The sequence below is a fragment of the Eleutherodactylus coqui genome, chromosome 5, assembly GCF_035609145.1.
Source record: "Eleutherodactylus coqui strain aEleCoq1 chromosome 5, aEleCoq1.hap1, whole genome shotgun sequence".
Lineage (NCBI taxonomy): Eukaryota > Metazoa > Chordata > Amphibia > Anura > Eleutherodactylidae > Eleutherodactylus > Eleutherodactylus coqui.
Window position 1 is genome coordinate 197,941,533 of NC_089841.1, and position 22,239 is coordinate 197,963,771.

The 22,239-nt window shown below is 44.1% G+C and overlaps 1 protein-coding gene across 1 annotated transcript in view; it reads right to left on the reverse strand.

Moving 5' to 3' along the window:
• Nucleotides 1–2,268: 2,268 nt before the first annotated feature.
• RABGGTA (Rab geranylgeranyltransferase subunit alpha) overlaps nucleotides 2,269–22,239 on the reverse strand; it is a 40,464-nt gene continuing 20,493 nt past the window's right edge. Inside the window, exons 13-18 of the mRNA XM_066605002.1 lie at nucleotides 21,171–22,153; nucleotides 10,549–10,692; nucleotides 8,731–8,847; nucleotides 8,537–8,650; nucleotides 5,513–5,600; nucleotides 2,269–2,476 (exon numbers count right to left, since the gene is read on the reverse strand). Of these exons, the coding sequence (XP_066461099.1) occupies nucleotides 2,328–2,476; nucleotides 5,513–5,600; nucleotides 8,537–8,650; nucleotides 8,731–8,847; nucleotides 10,549–10,692; nucleotides 21,171–22,153 (1,595 nt within the window). The 3' untranslated portion in view covers nucleotides 2,269–2,327. The remainder of the gene's footprint in view (nucleotides 2,477–5,512; nucleotides 5,601–8,536; nucleotides 8,651–8,730; nucleotides 8,848–10,548; nucleotides 10,693–21,170; nucleotides 22,154–22,239) is intronic.

The window sequence follows — 22,239 nt, forward strand, 5'->3', positions numbered from 1 at the left end:
ATGGAGAAGAGATAACTTGCAATTATGATTCAACCCCTTTAAAAAGGAATGGAAAACAGCCCTGAACTATTATAAGGGCAAGTTCACCCGGGGTGTAAATGTTGTCGATTTTCTGCATGGAAAATCTGCAGCATTTACAGGTGAGGTTTAATACATTTCGTCCACATGTGTTAAAATCCACAGCGTATTTCAATTTTGCTGTGAATTCCAAATCGTGGATTTGAGCACCAATGACACCTTTTGCAAAGCAAAGGGTGAAGTATGTTGGAAATTAGGACCAAAATCTAAACCAGTAGGTGTGGATTTCCTGCTGTGGATAGTCGGCACTGAATACAGCCCATGTGACCATAGCCTAATTTGTGAATAGCTGATTGCTGTCTCGGAATTGGTGTTCACTCCTCTGCAGTAAGCCGACAAAGGGCCTGTGCCGGGCTGTAATGCATTCCCCAGAATCCTAAGCGTAGAGAAACAGTACAGCAGGGCAGATACTTATCATATGAAGCATGCCAGCTTACTACAGAGGAGCGAAAGAGTTCAGAGAATTATAATTACATCACTGAGATCTGTCTTACATGCCAACTACATATAGTTCAAGGGGATTATTTATTTATTTTTTAAGGGTGACAAAATATCTTTAAAGGTTGTTGGCTTCTCCTTAAGACATCAAATGTTTGATCAGCTTGGATCCAATGCAGCAAGCCAGTACCTGTCTGAACACTGAAGGTGGCGCCATCTTCTGGAGTATATGCCTGGCGGAAGTCAGATGACTTCTGCAGCCAATAAGAGGCCGCAGCATCACTGTCTGAACCCCAGGCATCAGCACTTACATCTTGGCCACCAGCAATTTGGGACTTTGACATTGCGGCCTCTAATTGGCCACAGAGATGACTTGACTTCCGCCAGTCGCACTCTGGAAGTTGATGCCGTGGGAGCTACTCAGCTGTGTCCCAGAGGGCTGAAAAAAGTAGAGTATATCGTTTTTTCTTTTTCAATTTTACGGCAGCCCAGCTACTTGGGAGTATATTGGGGTAGTGATACAACCCCTTTAAAAAGGGACACCTATTCTACATTATTCCACTGTAACCTTTTCTCCATTCAGCCTCAAAAATATATGTGCAATTTTGTACATAGGAGTGCTAAGGCAGCAGAAATGCAGTCCTAATGCAGCTCTCACTCACGACCTGAAGGTTGCGAGTTCAATCCCCGCTTGGTTCAGGTAGCCGGCTCAGGGTTAACTCATCCTTCTGAGGTTGGTAAAATGAGTAACCCAGTTTGTTGGAGGGGGGAGTAATAAATAAGTTACCTGAAAGCACTGCGGAATAAGTTGGTGCTATACAAATAAGATTTGATTTGCAGTATAAATAAATACACATTATTACAGCCACTGGTCGCTTCAAGGCAAAATAAATTGTCATTACACGTGCTGAGCACCTTTGAAATGATTTTATTGTTTACCTACCAAATGTCATAAATATAATGAAGGGCTGCAGTCTGAGTATCATATGTATATCTATACATAAAAAGTGCCTCATCCTACTGCTTACTGTAGATGCAGTCCAGCACTTGTTAGTAAGTGCTGACTCACAAGGAAGTTCTCTCTTGGGTGTATTAGTTCCAGGTTGTAAACAGGTGGAACAAGTGCAGGAGTGAGAATGATGAACACCACCCTCCTCATGCTAAGGCTGTCCGTGCACAGCATAATTACTTTATAATGATGGGTTACAACTAGTCTCGGCTACTCCCAACAAATATTTATTAGCCCCAACCCTTTCCTCAAAATTTCTGGCCACATGCTATGAAATGATGCTGTAATATCTGCTGCAATATTCACTCCCATATAGACTGCAGAAGAGCAATAAATCTGTGATACCTCAAGAGCGAGCTGAACCGTCAACCAAAACATAGAAGAAAACTGGTTAAGAACGGTAAAACCTGCTCTGCTGCATCATCAGTCCGGAAGAGAAAAGGGTGGACCGATTCGAAACCGAAGATAATTAACTATCACGGAAGAGTTCGTTATGCAACTTATGCAAAGAAGGGTGCGCTCTCATCGTAGGATCCTTGTTTTATTCCACAATGGTCTACACAGGTTTACCTTATCCATATAGTAGAAATGGCCTTGGAGAAGCGTTGGTGTATGAGTTATCTATACAGGCTTGTCCAGGTAGAAAATCCATCTAGATGCCCAATTCCATTATTGGCAGCATGTAATCTCTCTCGTGAATGAGTCCGCAGTCCTTTCAGCAAACACCACAAACAACATCCATATACACAACAAAAAATTGTTTATTTAGAAGTTGACAATAATAAGTGGCATAATAAATACATCAAATCTCAATAACGGCCACATGTGGCAGCAGAGCTCTCAGCTGATCGCGGGCCTCTGCCGTTTCACAGATGGGGTTTCCTTGTAAACGCAGGACTGATAGTCGAGGACAGCTACGGAGAGGCTGAAGGTTCAAAACCTTCCTAATTTCTAAGATATTTCTGTAAGGAAAAGCAACATTACATTTTTGACAATTACAGTTAGAAAGGTTTAGTAAAATGTATCAAAAGCGGTGTTTAATGTCAGGTACAACAGTACAGTAATGTCCCAGAGAAGTAGACGGGCACTTTATTGTAGATCTGGAACACGGACATTTAGTAGTTAATGCATCTCTAAACATTACATGCCATCAAGTTAATATAGTAACAAAAAGTGGGTTTTTCTTGTTGCCTCGTACATCTTCACTTGGACTTCAGTCACAACATGCTGAAATGAGTTCTACGACAAGAATGGTGCAAAACTAAGGGTGCATTCGGACCGTATATCGGCTGGGTTTTCACGCCGGCCAATATACAGCGTCTCTCTCTGCAGGGGGAGGAGGCTGGAAGAGCCGGGAGCAGTGCTCTGAGCTCCCACCCCCTCTCTGCCTCCTCTTCACCCCCCTGCACTATTTGCAATGAGAGGAGGCGGGACAGGGGCGAGGCTAAGTTCTGGGAGGCAGAGGGGGCGGGAGCTCAGAACACTGCTCCCGGCTCTTCCAGCCTCCTCCCCCTGCAGAGAGAGACGCCGTATATCGGCTGGGCGTGAAAACCCAGCCGATATACGGTCGTCTGAATGCGCCCTAAAGCTGATTTTTTTCATACTGTACATGAATTGGCATAGAAGAGTCAGAATAACATGAAAAAATAGAATTCTTCACGTTTTTAATGCAGCTTACAGATGTTAAGCGCTACAGAACCTGACAATAATGCATCAGCGCTTCAGGGAATTGATAATTGAGGATATGCTGGGATACATCTGGGAAGAGCTGGACTACTAATTTGAAATCTACCGTGTCACCTACATCGCCCACATATAATATCTAGGTGCAATACAAACTTGAAGAGTTCCATCATTTCTTGTCATTCTGGCTGTCGTATATGAATTCATATATGGATAAGTCAGCTTTATTTTTGCACCAATGTTTTTGAATCAGCTTGTGTATTCAGTCATGACTTATTAGAAGAGTGATCAGCTTGGCTACCAAGCACAAAACAAAGTAAACTTCTACTTGATTACCAACAGGAACATTAAAAATGATAACATCATACCCATTGCCATAATAGCAGTGACTGGCCTATACTTGAACATATGGGCCAATGTACTGCATTACCCTCAGCAAAGGTTTGATCTCTTTAATAATTAGATTAGATGTTATCTACTTTGGGAAAACAGCTTTCCAAGACACATGGTGACAATACAAGGAGGAGAGTGGTGCGCCCCATTAGATTAGGACCATATTATAGTACACAAACAGGTTCTCTACAAGACCTGACATGCATTGATTTGAATAAGTGTTGTGCAATGCAACAATAGCAATGCAGCTTTGCTATCAAGGGTTTTCCTTAGATAAGATAGCAGATCACAGCGATCCCATTAGCTATGGTCAAGGTGCCGGGTCAAAACGGGCAATCCCTAATATCATAAAGGATCGTTAGGATTAAGAATACAAAAAAAAAAAAGAAGAGGTTCTTGTGTTGTGGGTACTGCCTTGAAGTGAAAACACGCAAAAGAAGTTCTGCAAACACTAAAGTAGTTAAACAATGTGAAATATACTTGGTTGACGTGTGAAGGAACTTCAGCTACTAAATTCATGGATTTTGTTATTTATTTTGGGATAATCCTTCATCTGCTCTTTTAGAACGGGGGACAATATAAGGCTTTATTCACACAAGTATATATACACACACATCTACTTACCTGCGTAAATACGCCAGCCATCATTAAGAATGCATTGGATTCAACGCATTCATTCTGCTGGCCTGCTGTATTTACGCAGGTAAGTAGAAGTGTATATACACAGTACGCTCATGTGAATCAAGCCTTAGAATGTTCTGCCAATTACATGGCCTTCATTCATCCTGACCATAACAGCAGTGACTTACTCCGCCTCATCTATTTAAACCATTTAACATTCTAAGACTAGTAATTACAATATAATAATTAGAATAGGGATGAACAAGTGCCATCATAAAGTCAGTCTCCAGGTAAATCTGCACAGTGCCTGAGGTCTGTTCTTTATTAGCATAATCTTGAATGTGGAAGCAGACCTACCTCCCACCGCAGCGTCCCGGATACCCACATGCAGGCAGCACTATGACTCCCCACATTCATGCCAGTTTCACATCTGCGCCGGAACCTCCGGCTGGCGGTAGCGCCGCAAATCTGAAGTGCTGCATGCAGCGCTTTTTCTTCTGTCCCGAATCTGGGCAGCTGGGCAGACCATATTATAGTCAATGGGGTCTGCCCGGCGCAGTTTGGTTCCATACAAAGATGGAAGCATTCGGCCACGGGGGTTCCCCTTTCCTGCTCCCCGATTGGAGCAAGAAAGTGAAAACCCAAGCACAGATGTGAACCCCCCCCCCCCTCACACTGAATGATTGTTGTTCAGTTAGTAGCTGGATCGTGTGAAGCGGACCACTAATCATTGGTCATTCAGCCAGTGGCTGTACTTGCATTGAACAATAATTTGTTCACTTGGCGTTCAGTTCAGGCAGATGTAAAAAACACACACACCGAAAAAACTGCGCACGGTGTGCATTCCGGCCAGGCGGAAAAGATAGGTCTGGACCCATCTTTTGGCCAGAGTACATCGGACAGTCCTATAGACTCCTATGGGAGCTGCCATGAAAGGGAAGGGCGAGAGATTAGCACACTAGCAGGTGGAAAGGGGCTGAAAGGGTGCGGGAGTTTAATACGGTCGCTTCCGCCCTCTTCTTCCTTTGCCGGCAATCAGCAAGGGGCGGAAAGAGGAAGGGATTTTAGAAGAGCTAAAGTCTTTCTCCCTGCCCAATGGTATACACGCCACACCTGGCCATTTGCATGGGCAAAAAAAAAAAAGGGAGATGCAGCCACGACTTGCCTCCCGTTCGTGCGATTTTCAGCCGCGATGCATCGGCAGCGTGAAGGAGCCCTAATGCATTTGGTTGTTGATAAGTGGAGTCTTTAGACCATAATGTATAGAAAATGATGACCATAAAAGGATACTATTAGACTGCAGAGAAAGCTCTTCAAGCTTGGGTAAATTCCAAACTCCCTCTAAACATGAGATTTCATTATTGTCCACTTCAAGCACCTTAAAAATAAAAGACAATTAGTGCAGAGAAGAAAACAGACTGAATCACATCAACTATTAATGTGAACTTGGAATGGTGACATGTAGAAGGCACCGGGCGTGTCGGGGTTCTCTGGAAATGCAAATATTGCTACTGATTCTAAATGTGAGAAGTACTGAACCTTTATAATGTATGCCAGAGCAGCAGCGGACGGATGCAGGAAGGGTTATTTGTACCTCCATCCTGCAGATCGGGCCCACAGACATCAGTAAATACACGGCACACATCAATACAAGCTGAAACTAATCGCTGTAATTGTGGAGTACAATGTAACATTTAGGTAGCTGCTGATAATTATAGGATACAAGAAGGACATCCTGCAGGATTTTCAACTAATTAGGCTAAGTTCACAGTAAGTAAATTAACACAAGCCTATATAAACTAGTGTGTTGCTTCTGTAAAAGACTAAGGTTTTTCATTCGAGCGCGGTTCTGTATGCAATCTGTTGGTTATTCCTTCCTTATACCATCTGTTCTTCATATCCGCAAAAAAAATAAATAAATCAAAAAACTGAAATTCTTGTTTTGAGCAGATCTTGGCAAAAAAATCCCTAAAATACATCAGTGTGACGACTTCTTTCATTTTGTGTCCCCACTGACTTGCATGGGCAAGTCTTGTCCATAAAGTCATATCGCAACATTGCACACTGTGATTTTTTTATGTGATCTGTGTGTCCGTGAAAAAACAGAGTGTGAATTGGCAAACTGATTACTGTAGGTCAATGGGCTGCCACAGCTAACCATGAGAATAAGGGAGATGGAATAAATCCTCCACAGTGCTGCCTATTGAAAGGCAGCATTCCTACAAGACAAAGTCAGACTTTTTATACAAGCTTTGTTACAATGACCAGGAGATAACCATGAGTTAATACCATGAGCTGACCTGCTGCGCCATTAATGCTCTTGTGCTTTGCTGCCATCTAGTGGTCATTGTTCTATTTGTTTCATGCATACTTAGTACTGCAACTACCATACTGCCTTTCTATGTTTAACCCCTGCTGTTTCCTTTGAGGTCACATCCAGCTCCCTGCGCAGTGGCATCTTGGTTATTTCACATGATAGACATCACAGACCTGGAGAGAGGATTTTCCTTTGACCAATCGATTTCACAACTCACGATATGGTGAAATAAACTCACAGAAGTTTCACCATTGCATCGCCTTCCTGGAATCTCTACATGCTACTGGTTTGGCTACAGCAAGTATATAGATATGGAGCTCAACTATCTAGTATGGCTTGTAAAGAGTCTGTCCTCACATGTATTAGCGCTCGGGGGCAGAACAGTCGGTTGTAGACTCAAGACAACACAGGGGCCAAAAATACGGTCGTCCCACTTATCTCTTAGAAAGCATCATATAACTACGGGAAAAGTACATTTCTGTTGCACCTTTCGAGGTAAAACATTCAATAAAAATGCCTCGGCCAGATGTTAGCTGTAGATCTATAGGAAAATATGAGAAGCCCTATGGACAGTGCTTTATTTTATTTTTTTTTGACTCTCACCCTCTTAAGGGGGTATTCCGGCATTCAGACAAGGAACTTGAAAGAAAGCTGCAGGATCTTCTCACACAGAGCTGCAGTACAAGACTAATACTACATCCTAGCCATTAAATAGGTCCTCTGTCACACTGATGCCCCCTACGAGCTCCTACTCGGTACAGCAGGAGTGGGCTTGACTTCATGAGCAGTCCATGTGGGTAGCAGACTACAACTCCCATCTAGCGTTGCCGACATGTATTCCAGGTTGTTCTCTCCCTGTATTCCCCCAGCTGATGAACAAGTACCCCACTTCCTTGGGCATTTCATACAGGAAAGAATCCAGAGTTATGGGTGCAAAGCTTTAAGAACTGTTTATATGGGCTGATCAACAGGAACAAATGGCCATTCACCCCATCAGTGCCCCATGTAATGGTGCCAGCGATCAGCTACCTAAATGAGCAAGGACTCCTTTGTCGGGTGATCACATTTTATGCTGCACCAAAAAATATTGAGTGTTGGCACCGCATCCCCCTGTGTAAAAGTGATGTGCTGCCAGCAGTAACAGAACTGTATGTGCCTGGGTAATTATACTAATGATCATCGGGACAAATCTAGTAATGCCAATTGCTACATGTAAGTGCAACTCAATGAGCCGCTTGACTTGCAAAGACATTGCTCAGGCTAGTACCTTGTAGAACAGTGGTCCCCAACCTTTTTTGCACCAGGGACCGGCTTCAAGCAAGACCATTTTTCCATGGCCCGGAAGGGCGGGGTGGGGCTTTGGTCATATGGGGTCGGGGTTTCAGTGGCTTCAGTAGTAATTCTATTACTACTGGGGCCAATATAGGGGACACTATTACTAATAATATCCCCTATATCATCCCCAGTAGTAATAGCGCCCCCCCTTGAGACCCATATACTTACCGCTTCCTCCTCGTGCAAGCGCTGCTGCTCCCCTGCCCAGCACTGCTATCGGCGCTGAATCCGATGCACTGTGACATCAATGTGCTGCCGGATGCCTCCTCCACTCTGCTCTCACGGAACCAAGTAGGAGACATCAGGGGAGGGGGGGGGGGGGGGGGGGGGAGAGGATCAGTGCCGCTAGTAGCGCTGCTTAGTAAATATCGGCAGGGGAGCCGCGTCCCCTGCCGGTATTCACTACTAACGTGGTAAGCGTCTGACAGCGGCGCCGTGGACCGGTGGTTGGGGACCCTTGTTGTAGAAGACCTGCAATAGTTACGGTTAGGTCTGCTGGACAATAGGTCGGACCTCCACCATAGTAAAATGGTTGAAAAACTGCCACCATAGGTAAATCTAAAAATTCAGCTCTTTCGCTAAACATGTGTAATCGAGATACTTTCAGCTTACAAACACTCTACAAAAGAGCCCTACCGCAATATAAATGGCTGCACACGTACCTCAATATGTCGCAGCATGCACAAGTCACTGGGAAGACTACGGAGCTTATTATTCGAAAGACACATATGAGTGACCAAGATCAGGTGGTCGAGGTGATACAATCGTGTAAGATCCTGGGAAGAGAACGATACACTTTATATAGAGACTAGAAGTGATCTTCCGAGGACTACAATGGGAGGACGATACAAATTACCTTGTTTGAAAGAATGATCACATTTGCCTCAGCATATTCCATTTTTAAAATAGCATTTTCTATCTGGAAGCGGCTGCGCAGGTCATCGTAGTAACCGGAGCGCATCGGGTCCACCACCTGGGGGAAAATAGGAAAAAAAAGAACAATAAGTTGATTGTGCAGTGAGTATACTTCCTTCACAGGGTGGAACAAATACTTCATGCCACTTGACCGTGTTATGTAGTCAGACAATATTTTCTTATCAAACTATTTCAAAACCTTTGTGGTCAGGTCTTAACCTCAGCAGCATCAGTGACACACGTCAATGGCATTCTCAAGCTACTGCTTCTACACAACAAACTGATGTCATGGCACTAAAGCCCATCAACAGAAAAGTGTTCTAGATCCACGTAATGCCGAAGATCGGTTCCGCAGTGGCGAGCCTGACATGTCCATTCCCCGACATAAGAGATTTGGACCATTGTGTGCATCCATCACAAGCAATTCATACTGTATACACACACCTCTGAGGAATGGTCCAATGCGAATGGACAGGATTTATATAAAACCGTTCTGGGAAGATGGAAAAGTGCTGCATAAGACCTCCTGCAGACAGCTGGGTCGAGAATTCTTGCAGTGGGACGCGAGCTGTGCCCCTGCAGTGACCACTGCGGCTCACCTGCTCTGCCAGCTGGCGCCCAGATGGCACATGCGCAGTGCAGAGCCGGTGCGTCACTAGTGACGTTTCTGTACGGGCCTCTGCGAGACGCGCACAGAAATAGGACATATCGCGGTTTACTGCACGACTTTTCGTGCGGTCAAGTCGCGGCTGTCTGCATAGTATTGCATTATCTAATGGGTTTTAAAGAACTTTTTCTATTGATGACTTATCCTCAGTTTAGGTCATCAACAGGGATTTTCCTCTCAAGAACCCGGCCAATCAGTGAGAGCTCTGGAAGAAGATACTGCTGTCTGTATTTCAACCGCCCAGTTTGGTACAGCGCTCATTGAAATCAATGGGATCTGTGCCTTTGGTCACATACCAGACTGCTGTAGTGCTGACTGCGCTATCCACACTGACAGCAGCCTGACAATCAGCAGGGATCCTGAACAGTGGTCCCTGATGATAAACTACTGATGACCTACGATGAAGATCAGCCAATAGTAAAAATCCTGAACAACCCCTTTAAAAGGTTGTACCGAATCTTAGATTCCCCCCAAAATGTCTTTCTCATGCAGTAAAATAACAAACAGTCATATACTCGCCTCTCCCCAGTCTTGCTGTGTCCCGCACGGCTGCTCTGAGTCTCCCCTCAGACATCAGATTTACAAGCTTCCTCAGTCCGTTTATGGGACTTCAAAGCTCCGTTATAATTTGCAGCGCCTGTGACATCCCATAACTGGGCGGGACTGCAGCCTGTCCACAAACACACAGAAGCGGAGGACCGAGCAGTGCGGCGGGAAACAGCGAGTGTGGGGAAAGGCAAGTATACGCCTGTTATTTTATTGCATGGTAAAGGCATTTTAGGGAAAACCTACAATTCAGACAACCCCTTTGATGCATAGGCTAAAGTGTTAGTTTATGGAAGTCCAACATAGCAAGTGCATGAAACCCTCACATGAATTAGCGGATGTAGGAATTAGTAAAGAAGTAGGAGACTAATCAGGATAACAGTCCAGATCCCATTTTGAGACTATTAGGGCAAGGATGGCGGCTCTGGCCCCCGTACAAGCATGTTCAATAGGACAGCGCACAAAGCATTTTATAGATATGAAACTATAGCTAAAGTGCGACAAATAATAGAATACAGCATGACAAGACAAGACAAGACAATATACCTTGAGTGTATCGAAGTAACGGAGAGACTCCTCCTCATAAAGTAATGGATCCAGGGCACGCATTAAGAGAACTATTGTCAGTAGGCACCCTAGACAGAAAACGAGGGAGGTGATGAATGAGGCGTTAGAATAAGGCCATATTAGCTAGACAGGTAACTCACACAATCCAAATAATGCCTTGCACCTTCTATTCCTCATGAACGAAGCAAGAAAATTAGTTTTTATTGTTGACCTGTGTGTATTTACACCGGGGACTGAGTGAGATTGCAATAATATTTCCTATGTGTAATTCAGCCCTTAGTAGCAAATATGGGGGAGATATTCCAGTTTCTAAATTTATATAAAACTTTTCTGGACTTGAAACCCAGCGCTGTCCTCTTCACATCCTGGCAATTCACAAAGCTTACTGTCATCACAAGTCTGCACAAACAAGGGCTTTACTTCTCATTTTAGTACAGTTGGTAAACCATGTGGAACCTTTCATTTTCACCTCTGTGCAACCACAAATACTACTTTTAAAGTGACATTCCTACTTTACACATTTAGGATAGCTTCACGCATTAGGGACTCCCAGCAGCAAGAAAAATAAATAAAAATTAGTGCGGATTTCGCTTCATTGTGGACGTCACCACTTCATTTGAAAATCTGCAGCGCAAATCAATTTATGTTGCGGATTTTCTCCGCAGCATGTTCACAGGACTTCGTGAATGCTTATGGATTTTCCACAACTAATTTAGCTGCTGAAAATCCACACTATCCCTGTTTCCCTGAAAATAAGACAGGGCCTTATATTAACTTTTTGCTCCAAAAGACTTCACTTTTTTTACATGTACAGCTGCCTGGACACTATTTAAATTGACTTTTTTTAATCAATTGTAACTAAGGCTTATATTTCAAGCATCCTTAAAAATCCTGAAAAATTATGTATGGGCTTATTTTTGGCATAGGTCTTATTTTCAGGAGAACAGGGTATTTCCAACCTGTGTGAACAGACACTTATGGAATATCTACACTAAGCAAGTTTGACTTCAAGGGAACCAGTGACCTCGGAGTTAGGGCTCATGTCCACGGGCAAAATGAGATTTAAAATCCGCAGCGGATCTCCCGCGCGCGGATCCGCACCCCATAGGGATGCATTGACCACCCGCGGGTAGATAAATACCCGCGGATCGTCAATAAAAGCGATTTAAAAAAAAAATGGAGCATGAAAAAATCTGGACCATGCTCCATTTTCATGCGGGTCTCCCGCGGGAGACCTAAAATAGGAATTTAAAGCATTTACTCACCCGCAGCGGGCCGCGAAGCTCTGCTCTTCCTCACGGCCGCATCTCCCTTGCTTCGGTTCGGCGGATGTGCCCGGCGCATGCGCGCGGCACGTTGACGACGTGCCGCCGGCGTCAGGAATTCATCCGCCGGCCGAAAATGAAGATCCGGCCGTGAGGAAGAGCAGAGCTTCGCCGCCCGCTACGGATAGGTAAATGCTTTTAATTCTTATTTTCAGCGCTCATGTCCGCGGGGCAGGAGGGACCCGCTGCAGATTCTACATGTAGAATCTGCAGCGGATCTGATTTTCCCCGTGGACATGAGGCCTTATGGTGCTGTGCCGAGAGGGGACATAGTTTTATGCTCACCCACTTCCCACCAGTGAAGATCGTACTCCACACTAAGACATGACTCTTCTGAGTGATATCCGCGCCCTCCCATACTCAGAGAAGAGTCATGTCTTCATGCGTAGCACAATCTTCACCGCTGGACACTGCAGATCGGAAGAGTATAAAAATTACATCACCCTCCTACCCATTAGTTTGTGGCGCTGTTCCTGAGGTGACAGGTGCTCTTTAACCCCTTAGTGACCAAGCCTGTTTGCGCTTAATAACCAGGGCAAATTTTGTAAATCTGACGTGTCACTTTAACATAGAATAACTCCGTAAAGGTTTTGCATATCCAAGTGATTTTGACATTGTTCTGTCGCCACATGTTGTACTTCATTTAGGTGGTGAAAATAGGCTGATAGAATTTAAACTGCAATATCTCCAATATGTGTAAACATACTGTACAAATTTTTGATGAGGTACATATTTCCATTGGTTTACTTTATTTAGGGAAGAAAAAATAAAATTTCATATTTTTGAAAATATGTCATTTTAAAGACAGTTTTTTTTCTATAGTGCACATGTAAATGAGGATTTGCACCCCCCTGTTTGTCCTGTGTCTAGAAACATACCCATTGTAGCCCTAATCTTATATCGGTATGCACAACGGGGCCCAAACTGAAAGGAGCAGCCGGTGGCTTTCAGAACAGAAACTTTGCTTGAAGGTGATTTAGGCCCCATTGCCCACTTGTAGAGCTCTTGAGCGGACAAAATATAGTACCCTCATATATGACCCCATTTTAAAAACTAGACCCCTTAACAAATTCATCTAGGGTGTACTGCATATTTTGACCCCACAGTTTTCGAATGACTCCAAGCAAAGCAGAAGGGGAAAAAAATTATGATTTTCATTTTTTGGCAATTGTGTCATTTTAAAAACTTTTTTTTGTACAGCACACATATGAATGAAGACTTTCCCCCCCAAATGGATCCCCCTGTTTGTCCTGTGTTCAGAGGCATACCCATTGTGGCCCTAATCTTCTGCCTGTATGCACAACAGGGCCCAAACCGAACGGAGCATTAAACTTCAACTGTCGTTTAACTTTTACGTTAACTGGGATCACGTGACCGGAGACCCCTCACTGAGGCCCTTGGTCACTGCCCCAGGCTCTCGGCTACCTTTAGTAGCCAGGAGCAAGGAGATTTTAAATTTCCTGGCCCTCCCCAGCTTTGGGGTTGCATCTGCCATTTTGGGGATGGGCACATGCGCCAAAGCTAGGAAAAGCTCTGCGTATAATGATCCCGTCGGGGGAACATCGCCGGAGGCCTTAGGTGAGTGATTTCACCTCACCTCACTGATCCATGACGAGAGGTGAAACTTCAATTTGTTTTACTTTTACATGATCGCCATTATCCTTTGGATAACTGTGATCACATGACCAAGAACCACACCCCCCCTGTGAAATCTCCAGGCTTTTGGCTACATTTAGTACCCAGGAGCAGGGAGATTTGAAATTACCCCGGCAATCCGTGGCTTTTGCGCATGTGTCTGCCATTTTGGCGATTGGTGCATGCGCAGAAGCCGGGGTAAGGTCTGCGGATTAATCCAGGGGCCTTAGGTATGCAATTTTATCTCCCCTCACAGATATGATCCGTGAGGGAAGATGAAAATTATTATTTTTTTTTAAAAACTTTTACATGATCGCTGTTATCCATTGGTTAAAAGCGATCATGTGACCGCTCCGTGCTCTCGGCTACTCATACTAGCCGGGAGTTTTTAAATTTCCTAGGCCTCCAGGTCTTCTGCACATGTGCGTGACGTAACAACTTCTGGCGAGCATGCTCAGATGTGGGCGTCAGGTCCTGGAGGACAAGAAAGCTGCAGGACATTGTGGAGGACAGGGGCGAGTATCCTCAGCTCCCCTTACAGATCCAATCCGTAATGGAGCTGAAACTAATTTTTTAACTTCTCATTGACTTTAATGCGATCGCCTTGGTTCCCCATGACAGCTCTGGCATTTAGCCGTCACGTCCACGGTTTGCAGGGTTTTAATCCCCGCAGGGAGCATGTTTTTACGTCCCTGGGGATTAAAGCCCAGAAAGCCAGGACGTAAAAAGGCAATGTGGTGGTCACTAAGGGGTTAACACAGATTTGGTGGCATGTCTCTAGTGTGGGTATAACGCATGTGAACCCTGTTAAAATTGCTACACTATATTGATGACTTCACTCTTTTTTCCACTTTGTGCTAAAGCCCAACAGGGAACACACAGCTTGGAGCCCAACCAAACGGTCATGGAGACTTTTCTGCTTAGAGCACCAATTTTTAGAATAATACAGTCAACTAAGTTTGTTTATTCAAGCCTCTCCTAGCAGAAGATAAGAATCTGAAATAAATAGTACCTGTACATGTGAAAACTTGTCATGCATATTAGCTAAATGTTGGTGGATTCTGCTGACCATATATGTACGAAGGCAGCCTTATCCCAAAATGTATTATCTGGGGAAGATAAGGAAAAGGGCATGTTGGATTTTAACATGCCCAATCCTATGTTCCCTGAGGAGATAAGAGGCTCCAGACATCTCGCTGCGTTTATCCTAACCCCAACATACATGTTCATTGGGGCACCCTTGTATTTTCTGCAGCAAGAGCTGACAGGTGACCGCAGACAATTCAGGACAAGAACTGTGATACATTACATCCATGGCACTGAGACTGCTCACCGAAAGTACAAATGGGGTTAAAATTTAGTCCTTGCAGGCCATCATATAAATGCTGTTAGCTTACATGCCCTATGAATGGGATCCATTCATACGTCACTTTAGTGACTCTCTGCTGGGAAGGCATCATTTGCTAACATTTGCACATCCTGCTGTTCCGTGGACTGGATACATTTATAGTCTTTCCCACATATCCTTTCCTTGTATCATTGGCTATGAATATATATAGCATGTAAACAAAGTCTCCTGCAAGATCTGTGCTTGTGTTCTGAATTTTAATATGTTGCTTGTCATAAACTTGGAGCATACTGACAAATACTACAGGACCCCTTCAGTTTTTTGGATGAGATTATATGTATGTATGTATGTATGTATGTATGTATGTATGTATGTATGTATGTATGTATATATTATATATGTATAGCTTTTTTGATCGACAACTCGAGTAACATTGTCAGCATTAGAAAATGTTATTAAGGCCCATTTACACGCAAAGATAACGATGGAAAGATTGAAAGTTTTAGCGATCTTTTTGCATAAAGTGTTAATGGCCACTGATGGCCATTAACACTTCATCATCTTCGTTTGCATGTAAAAGGGCCTCCAGGAGCTCTTTGCAGAGCCCAGCGTTTGATCAATCACAAGCCCAGCTGTGTGTACAGTTGCTTGGTTCTCGTCGCAGGTGCCAGCAGAATACAATGTTAACTGCTGGCTCCCCGCGAAGATAACAATCTGCGGTCTACTGCCAGATAAAGGGGTTTGCTTTATCTTCAGTAGCTGAATGACTGATTTTAAGTTCACCTTCAAATCATCGCTCATGTGAAGTGCCCGATGCCCGCGATTATATGTAACGATTATCGCTGAAACTCAGTCGTTTGAGCGATAACAGTTGTGTGTAAATGGGCCTTTAGTCATCGCATATTTGCATCTATGAATGGAAGAGATTTCTAACTTAAACACTCCAGAACAATTTTCAATAGGGATAAGATATTAGGGGGAGGTTTACACGTGGCGGAAATGCTACGGAATTTCCTCAGAGGAAATTCTGCATGAGAAATGGAGTCAAAATCTGCACAGTTGGTATGGATTTTGACTGGAGATCAGCTCCGTACCCGCATCGTCTGTCAGCACTTCTTTCACCTGGCGGCCTCTAGTGAACGCCGCGCCGTTAGGCACTTCTACATCAACTGGTGAAAGAAGCTTCGGCAGCCGAAGGCTTTGGAGGCGAGCGCTGTATCTTCTGAAATCAGCTGCGTGTAAACAGATGATTTCCAGTTACAATCTGCACCAATCCAATGGTATCAGTTTAGATACAGAATCTCCGTACCCTTTCCGCCACGTGTAAACATACCCTTATGGCCAATCTCCATACATGGTGACACCCGCAGGTTACTAATTGTATTACAGAATAATATATCATACATTGCATCTAACTTTTACAGTGTTCTTTTAAAAAACATATAATATCAATAGTATCCGGGACGACCATTGTATTTGAAAATATTGTACATTGAATCCATAACTATGGAAAACTGGTAAATATCAACCAAACGAAATACAAAAACAGGATTGAAGAAAGTAAAAGAAGTTATACCAAGATTGCAAGTTATCCCCCCCTCTTTAAAATTGATAGGAGATGACTTACTGATCACTACTGAGATTCCCACCGATCTAGAGGTTGGGGGTCCTGTGTCCCCAATCCTCCTCACCGCAGGGTTACTGGACTCTCCGCAATGAGGAGACTGAATGGAGAGCTGGTCGTGTACTGAAGGACATTGTACCAAGCCCGGTGTCTAAAATGCCCGGCTTAGTAAATTTTTCTAATAGTCTTAAAATGTGTCAGATTTAACACAGTGGCTTTAACCCGGTGGCCAGCAGGACGGCGGTCGAGAACATCTCACTGGTCTTACAAGCATTTCCCAGACACTTTAAATGGAGCTAAGACTGTTGTCTTTAAATGTGAGAGGGCTTAATTCCCCATTCAAAAGATCGTCACTGTGGAGGGAGGCTCTCTCCTCCAAAGCGGACATACTATGCATACAGGAAACTCATTTTGCCAGAGACAAAACTCCCACTTTTTCCCACCCCAGGTTCTCTACAATATTCTCAGCTACCGCTGTTAAGAAAAAAGCAGGTGTATCAATTGCTATAAGAGACTCTGTAAATTTTCAGCTTCTGGAGCAGATAGTGGATGATGGGGGTAGATATTTAATTTTGATTTGTAAAAATGAAAATTTTCTCATTACCCTAGCCAATATCCATGCGCCTAACCTAGGGCAACTTAGGTTTATGAACAGAATCATGAGAAAAATAAAAAAAAAGTACAGCAAGGTAATCTAATTTTGTGCAGAGACTTTAACATAATAATGGACGGAGACATGGACACCAGCTCCTTGGGCAGGGGGAGAGGCCCGACCCTTTCCAATTGGACCCACCAAGCAGAGCTGTTCGACACATTTAGATGTTTGAATGTTAACTCTAGAGAATATAGATTCTATTCGCCCCGTCACAGGTCGTTTTCTAGGATCGACATGTTCCTGGGAGATCTCCCAATTCTTCAGAGAGGTCTTGAAGCAACAATAGGCATAACATCATGGTCTGACCATGCTCCGATAATACTCAAACTAAAAGTGGGTCCCCAAGCCCCAGCATATGGGAGCTGGAGAAATAACACTTTCCTATTGAAAGTACCCAGATACCAAAAGAAAATAAGAGATTTAAGACAGTGGCTTATGCTGGTTAATAAATCTGGACCATTTTTAGACTATCTAGCTCAGTGATCCCCAACCTTTTTTGCAGCAGGGAGCGGCTTCAAGTAAGACCATTTTTCCATGGCTCGGCTGGGCGGGATGGGGCTTTGGTCATATGGGGGCAGGGTTTCAGTAGTAATAGCGCCCCCCACCTGCGACCCATATACGTACACCTTCCTTCTCGTGCAAGCGCTGCTACTCCTCTACTAGCGGCGCTCATCCCGATGCACACTGTGACGTCAGTGTGCTGCCGAATGCCTCCTCCCCCTGCTTGTGCGGAACCAAGTAGGAGACATCAGGGGAGGAAGATCCCGGCTGAACACTGACGTCACAGTGTGCGTCGGGATCAGCGCTGCTTAGTGAATATAGGCAGGGGAGGCACGGCCCCTGCCGGTATTCACTAGTAATGTGGTGAGCGGTCGACAGGGGCGCCGCGGACTGGCAGAAAAACCCCAACGGCCTGGTCCGCAGGCTGGTGGTTGGGGACCCCTAAAACTAGCTTATACCACTTATCAGCCGATTTAGTGACAGATTCTGTGCCAAAATTTTGGAAGTTAAAGCCATATTTAGGCCAGGTCCTTTTCTGGCAAAGCCATACTAATTTTTCAAACATGGCACCTTAAAAGGAAAAAAAAAAAAAAAGGTCATAAATGTGGTGCAAAGTGTGCAACATTGTTTTCTGGTGGAGTTTGCACCAGAAAGCTGGTGCAATTAAAGTAGCAAACGTGCCCCAGTGTATCCTGAGGCTAAGCCTTGCAGGATAATTGGGGCTTATTTACCAACATTATCTAACCGATGCAACCTTTTTCCTTAAAATTGGAGTACCACTTACAAATTGTGTCCCCGGAGGGGAAATCTTAATCGAAAAAACTTTGTTCAAAGATGACACTGCCCACTAATAACAGACTGGTAGACGTCAAAATCAAGGACACAAAACACTCTCAGTCTTCGATGGCAGCCCTTTTGTCTCATATTCCCCTAGCGATGGCTACAGCAGAATAAATCTTTTTGGGCCTCATTTAGTAAAACTGTTTACAGTAAGACTGTCCTCGCTGCCCATAGCAACCAATCACAGCACAGTTTTGCTAAATGAAAATTTTAGAGTTTCTGTTTTCATTGAATTAAATTTATGTATCAGTATCATTAAACGCAGGTTATGAGGGTGTCAAGTCAAAAAGATCATTTGTAATAACTCTATCTAGTGTCTAATATCACAGGTTAACTTGGATCAGTTCTGTGCAGCCACAATGTATTAGAGATATGGACAAGTCATAATGTCACAGTGCAGGCAAAAAGTGTCACCATTGTCTCTGAACGTACGCTGGACAGCGGCGCCTCATGTAAATATTCCTAATTATGGACCAATTATGCCAATGACGAACATAACCGATGAAGAATAATTCTAAACTATAGTTTTACCATTCATCCTTTATTGCTCTCAGTAAGAGACAAAATAATCTATTTATCATTTCTATAAGATTATTTTGTTTCTCTTAGGCTGCCTGCACACAAATGGGTCAGATTCTGCATGCGGGAGCCCGCAGCAGCATCCGACCCTGTTCCCTGCCAGCGTCTGTGCGTACCTGTCTTTTCAGTACTGCAGATGGTGGCGTCGAGCTGCCGGACATGCACAGTACAGATTCTTTTTAATGTCTGTTTTTCCCGCGCTGTCGCTAGGCGATGACACAGGTACCCGTGACCCATCGGAAAAGTAGGATTATACCTACCCGATAATCAGGTTTCCAGGAGTCTCCACGACAGCACCACCTGAGATCGCCTCCTCCTGATAGGACAGGAACACACCGAGAGGTTAAAATTCACCCCCCCCCGTCCTCCCCTCCTCAGTGTATTATAACGAAACTGCCGGGGTAGGAGCCAACTTAAATTTTTTCCTATCTGGTATATTTTTTATTTTATTATTTTTTATTTATTTAATTATTTTTATATATATATATATATATATACATACATACATATATATATATATATATATATATATATATATATATATACATACATACATATATATATATATATACATACATATATATATATATATATATATATACATACATATATATATATATATATATATATACATACATATATATATATATATATACATACATACATATATATATATATATATACATACATATATATATATATATATATATATACATACATATATATATATATATATATATATCATATATATATATATATATATATATATATATATATATACATACATATATATATATATATATATATACATACATATATATATATATATATACATACATATATATATATATATATACATACATATATATATATATATACATACATATATATATATATATATATATATATATATATATATACATACATATATATATACATACATATATATATATATATATATATATATTCTTTCTTTGGGAGGGAATGTACGGGTGCTGTCGTGGAGACTCCCGGAAACCTGATTATCGGGTAGGTATAATCCTACTTTTCCCAGGGAGTCTCCACGACAGCACCACCTGAGACGTATCAACTAAAGTAATTCTAGGGTGGGATTGCCGCTGAGAGGACCTTACGACCGAAGGACATGTCCTCATCTAGCTGCACCTTTACCCTGTAGTGTTTGACGAAAGTATGGGGCTTTTTCCATACTGCTGCTTTACATATTTGCTCTACTGATGCCGAGCCATGCTCGGCCCATGAGGTCGCTATTGCCCTTGTGGAATGGGCTTTAAGAGCCGAGGGGGCCTCCTTCCCCAAAGCCTTATATGACTCGCTAATGGCCAGGCGAATCCACCTGGCTATAGAGCTTTTGGCTGCTTTCTTTCCCTTATTAGGGCCTGAATATTGGACGAACAGGTTGTCGTCCTGCCTCCATGGGCCTGTGGCCTCGATGTACGTCAAGACTGCCCTTCTGACGTCCAAACAGCTTAGGGTTCGCTCGCTCTCGTCTTTTGGGTGATTATAGAACGAGGGTATTATTATGTCATGGGCCCTATGGAATGGGGATACCACCTTAGGCAAAAAGGTCGGGTCTGTTTTAAAGACTAACTTGGTATCTGTAATCTTGAGGAGCGGGTGGCGTATGGATAGGGCCTGTAGCTCGCTGACCCGCCTGGCTGAGGAAATTGCCACTAGGAAGATAGTTTTTACTGTGAGCATTTTTAATGAGAGCCCCTCAATTGGTTCGAAGGGTTCCCCTGTCATGGCCCTCAAGACTAAATTAAGGTTCCAGTCTGGGCATATATTGGTGGACCTGGGTCGTAGCCTATCTGCCGCTGCCAGGAATCTATTGATCCACCTGTCCCCGGATAACTTAGTGTCAAATAGGGCGCTAAGGGCTGCCGTTTGGACTCTTAGGGTGCTTGGGGCGAGGCGCATATCCAGGCCGTCCTGTAGAAAGTCCAGGATCAAAGGGACGTCCGCACTGTTGCTTGAGGAGCCTCTCTCTTGTCTCCAAGAGGTAAACCTCCTCCAGATTCTCTGGTATATGCGGTTGGTAGTCTCTTTCCTGCTTGCCATTAGCGTTCTGACTACCTTGTTTGAGAATCCCCTGCCCCTCAGTATGGATTCTTCAGTAACCAAGCTGTTAGATGAAGTCTGCTTATGTCGGGGTAGTTCAGGGGTCCCTGCGTTAGGAGATTCTCTTGAGCCGGAAGGGTAACTGGCTCCTGGATGCTCAGGTTTCTTAGGAGGCTGAACCAGCTCCTTCTTGGCCAAAAGGGAGCCACCAGGATCAGGGTGCACGGTTGTGACCTGAAGTGCTGTAGTACCCTTGGGATTAGTGGGATCGGGGGAAATGCATACGCCAGTTCTCCTCCCCAGTCCTGGCTCAGGGCGTCCACCGCTGTCGGTCGGTCTTCCCGTCTGAGGGAGAAGAAGTTCTTCACCTTGGCGTTTTGTTTTGACGCGAATAGGTTTTGTTGCGGGAGACCCCATTTGTCCGTCACTATCCGGAATGCCTCCTGGGATAAGGACCATTCCCCTGGGTCTAAGCGCCCCCGGCTGAGGAAGTCTGCTCTTTGATTCAGAGATCCCTTTAAGTGTACCGCTGACAGTGAGATGATGCGGCCCTCCGCCCAGCGAAATATCCTTTGCGCGATACTTTGCAGAGCTGGTGACCTTGTGCCCCCCTGGTGTCGGATATGGGCCACTGCCGTGGTGTTGTCCGACAGTACTCGTATATGTTGGTTTCTTACCGTCTCCCCCAGGTGCTGCAGGGCCTTCCAGATTGCTTGTAGCTCCCTGTAGTTTGAGGATTGATGCTTCGTCTGCGGTGGCCATGGGCCCTGTAGGAGCTGGTCTCCGACGTGCGCCCCCCACCCCCAAGAGCTTGCATCTGTCGTGATCTGTACTGCCGGGTGCAATATCCAGTGGACTCCTTTTCTTAGATTTCTTGGGGACGTCCACCAGCGTAAGGATACCTTTACCGAGTTCCTGACCTGTATTCTGTTTTCTAACGAAGCCTGCCTGCCGTCCCATGCTGCGAGGACTGCTGCTTGCAGGGGTCTGGTATGTGCCTGTGCCCATGCTACCCCCGGGATGCATGATGTTAGACTTCCCAGGAGGGACATACTAACTCGATTCTGTATCCCTGCAGCAGGAT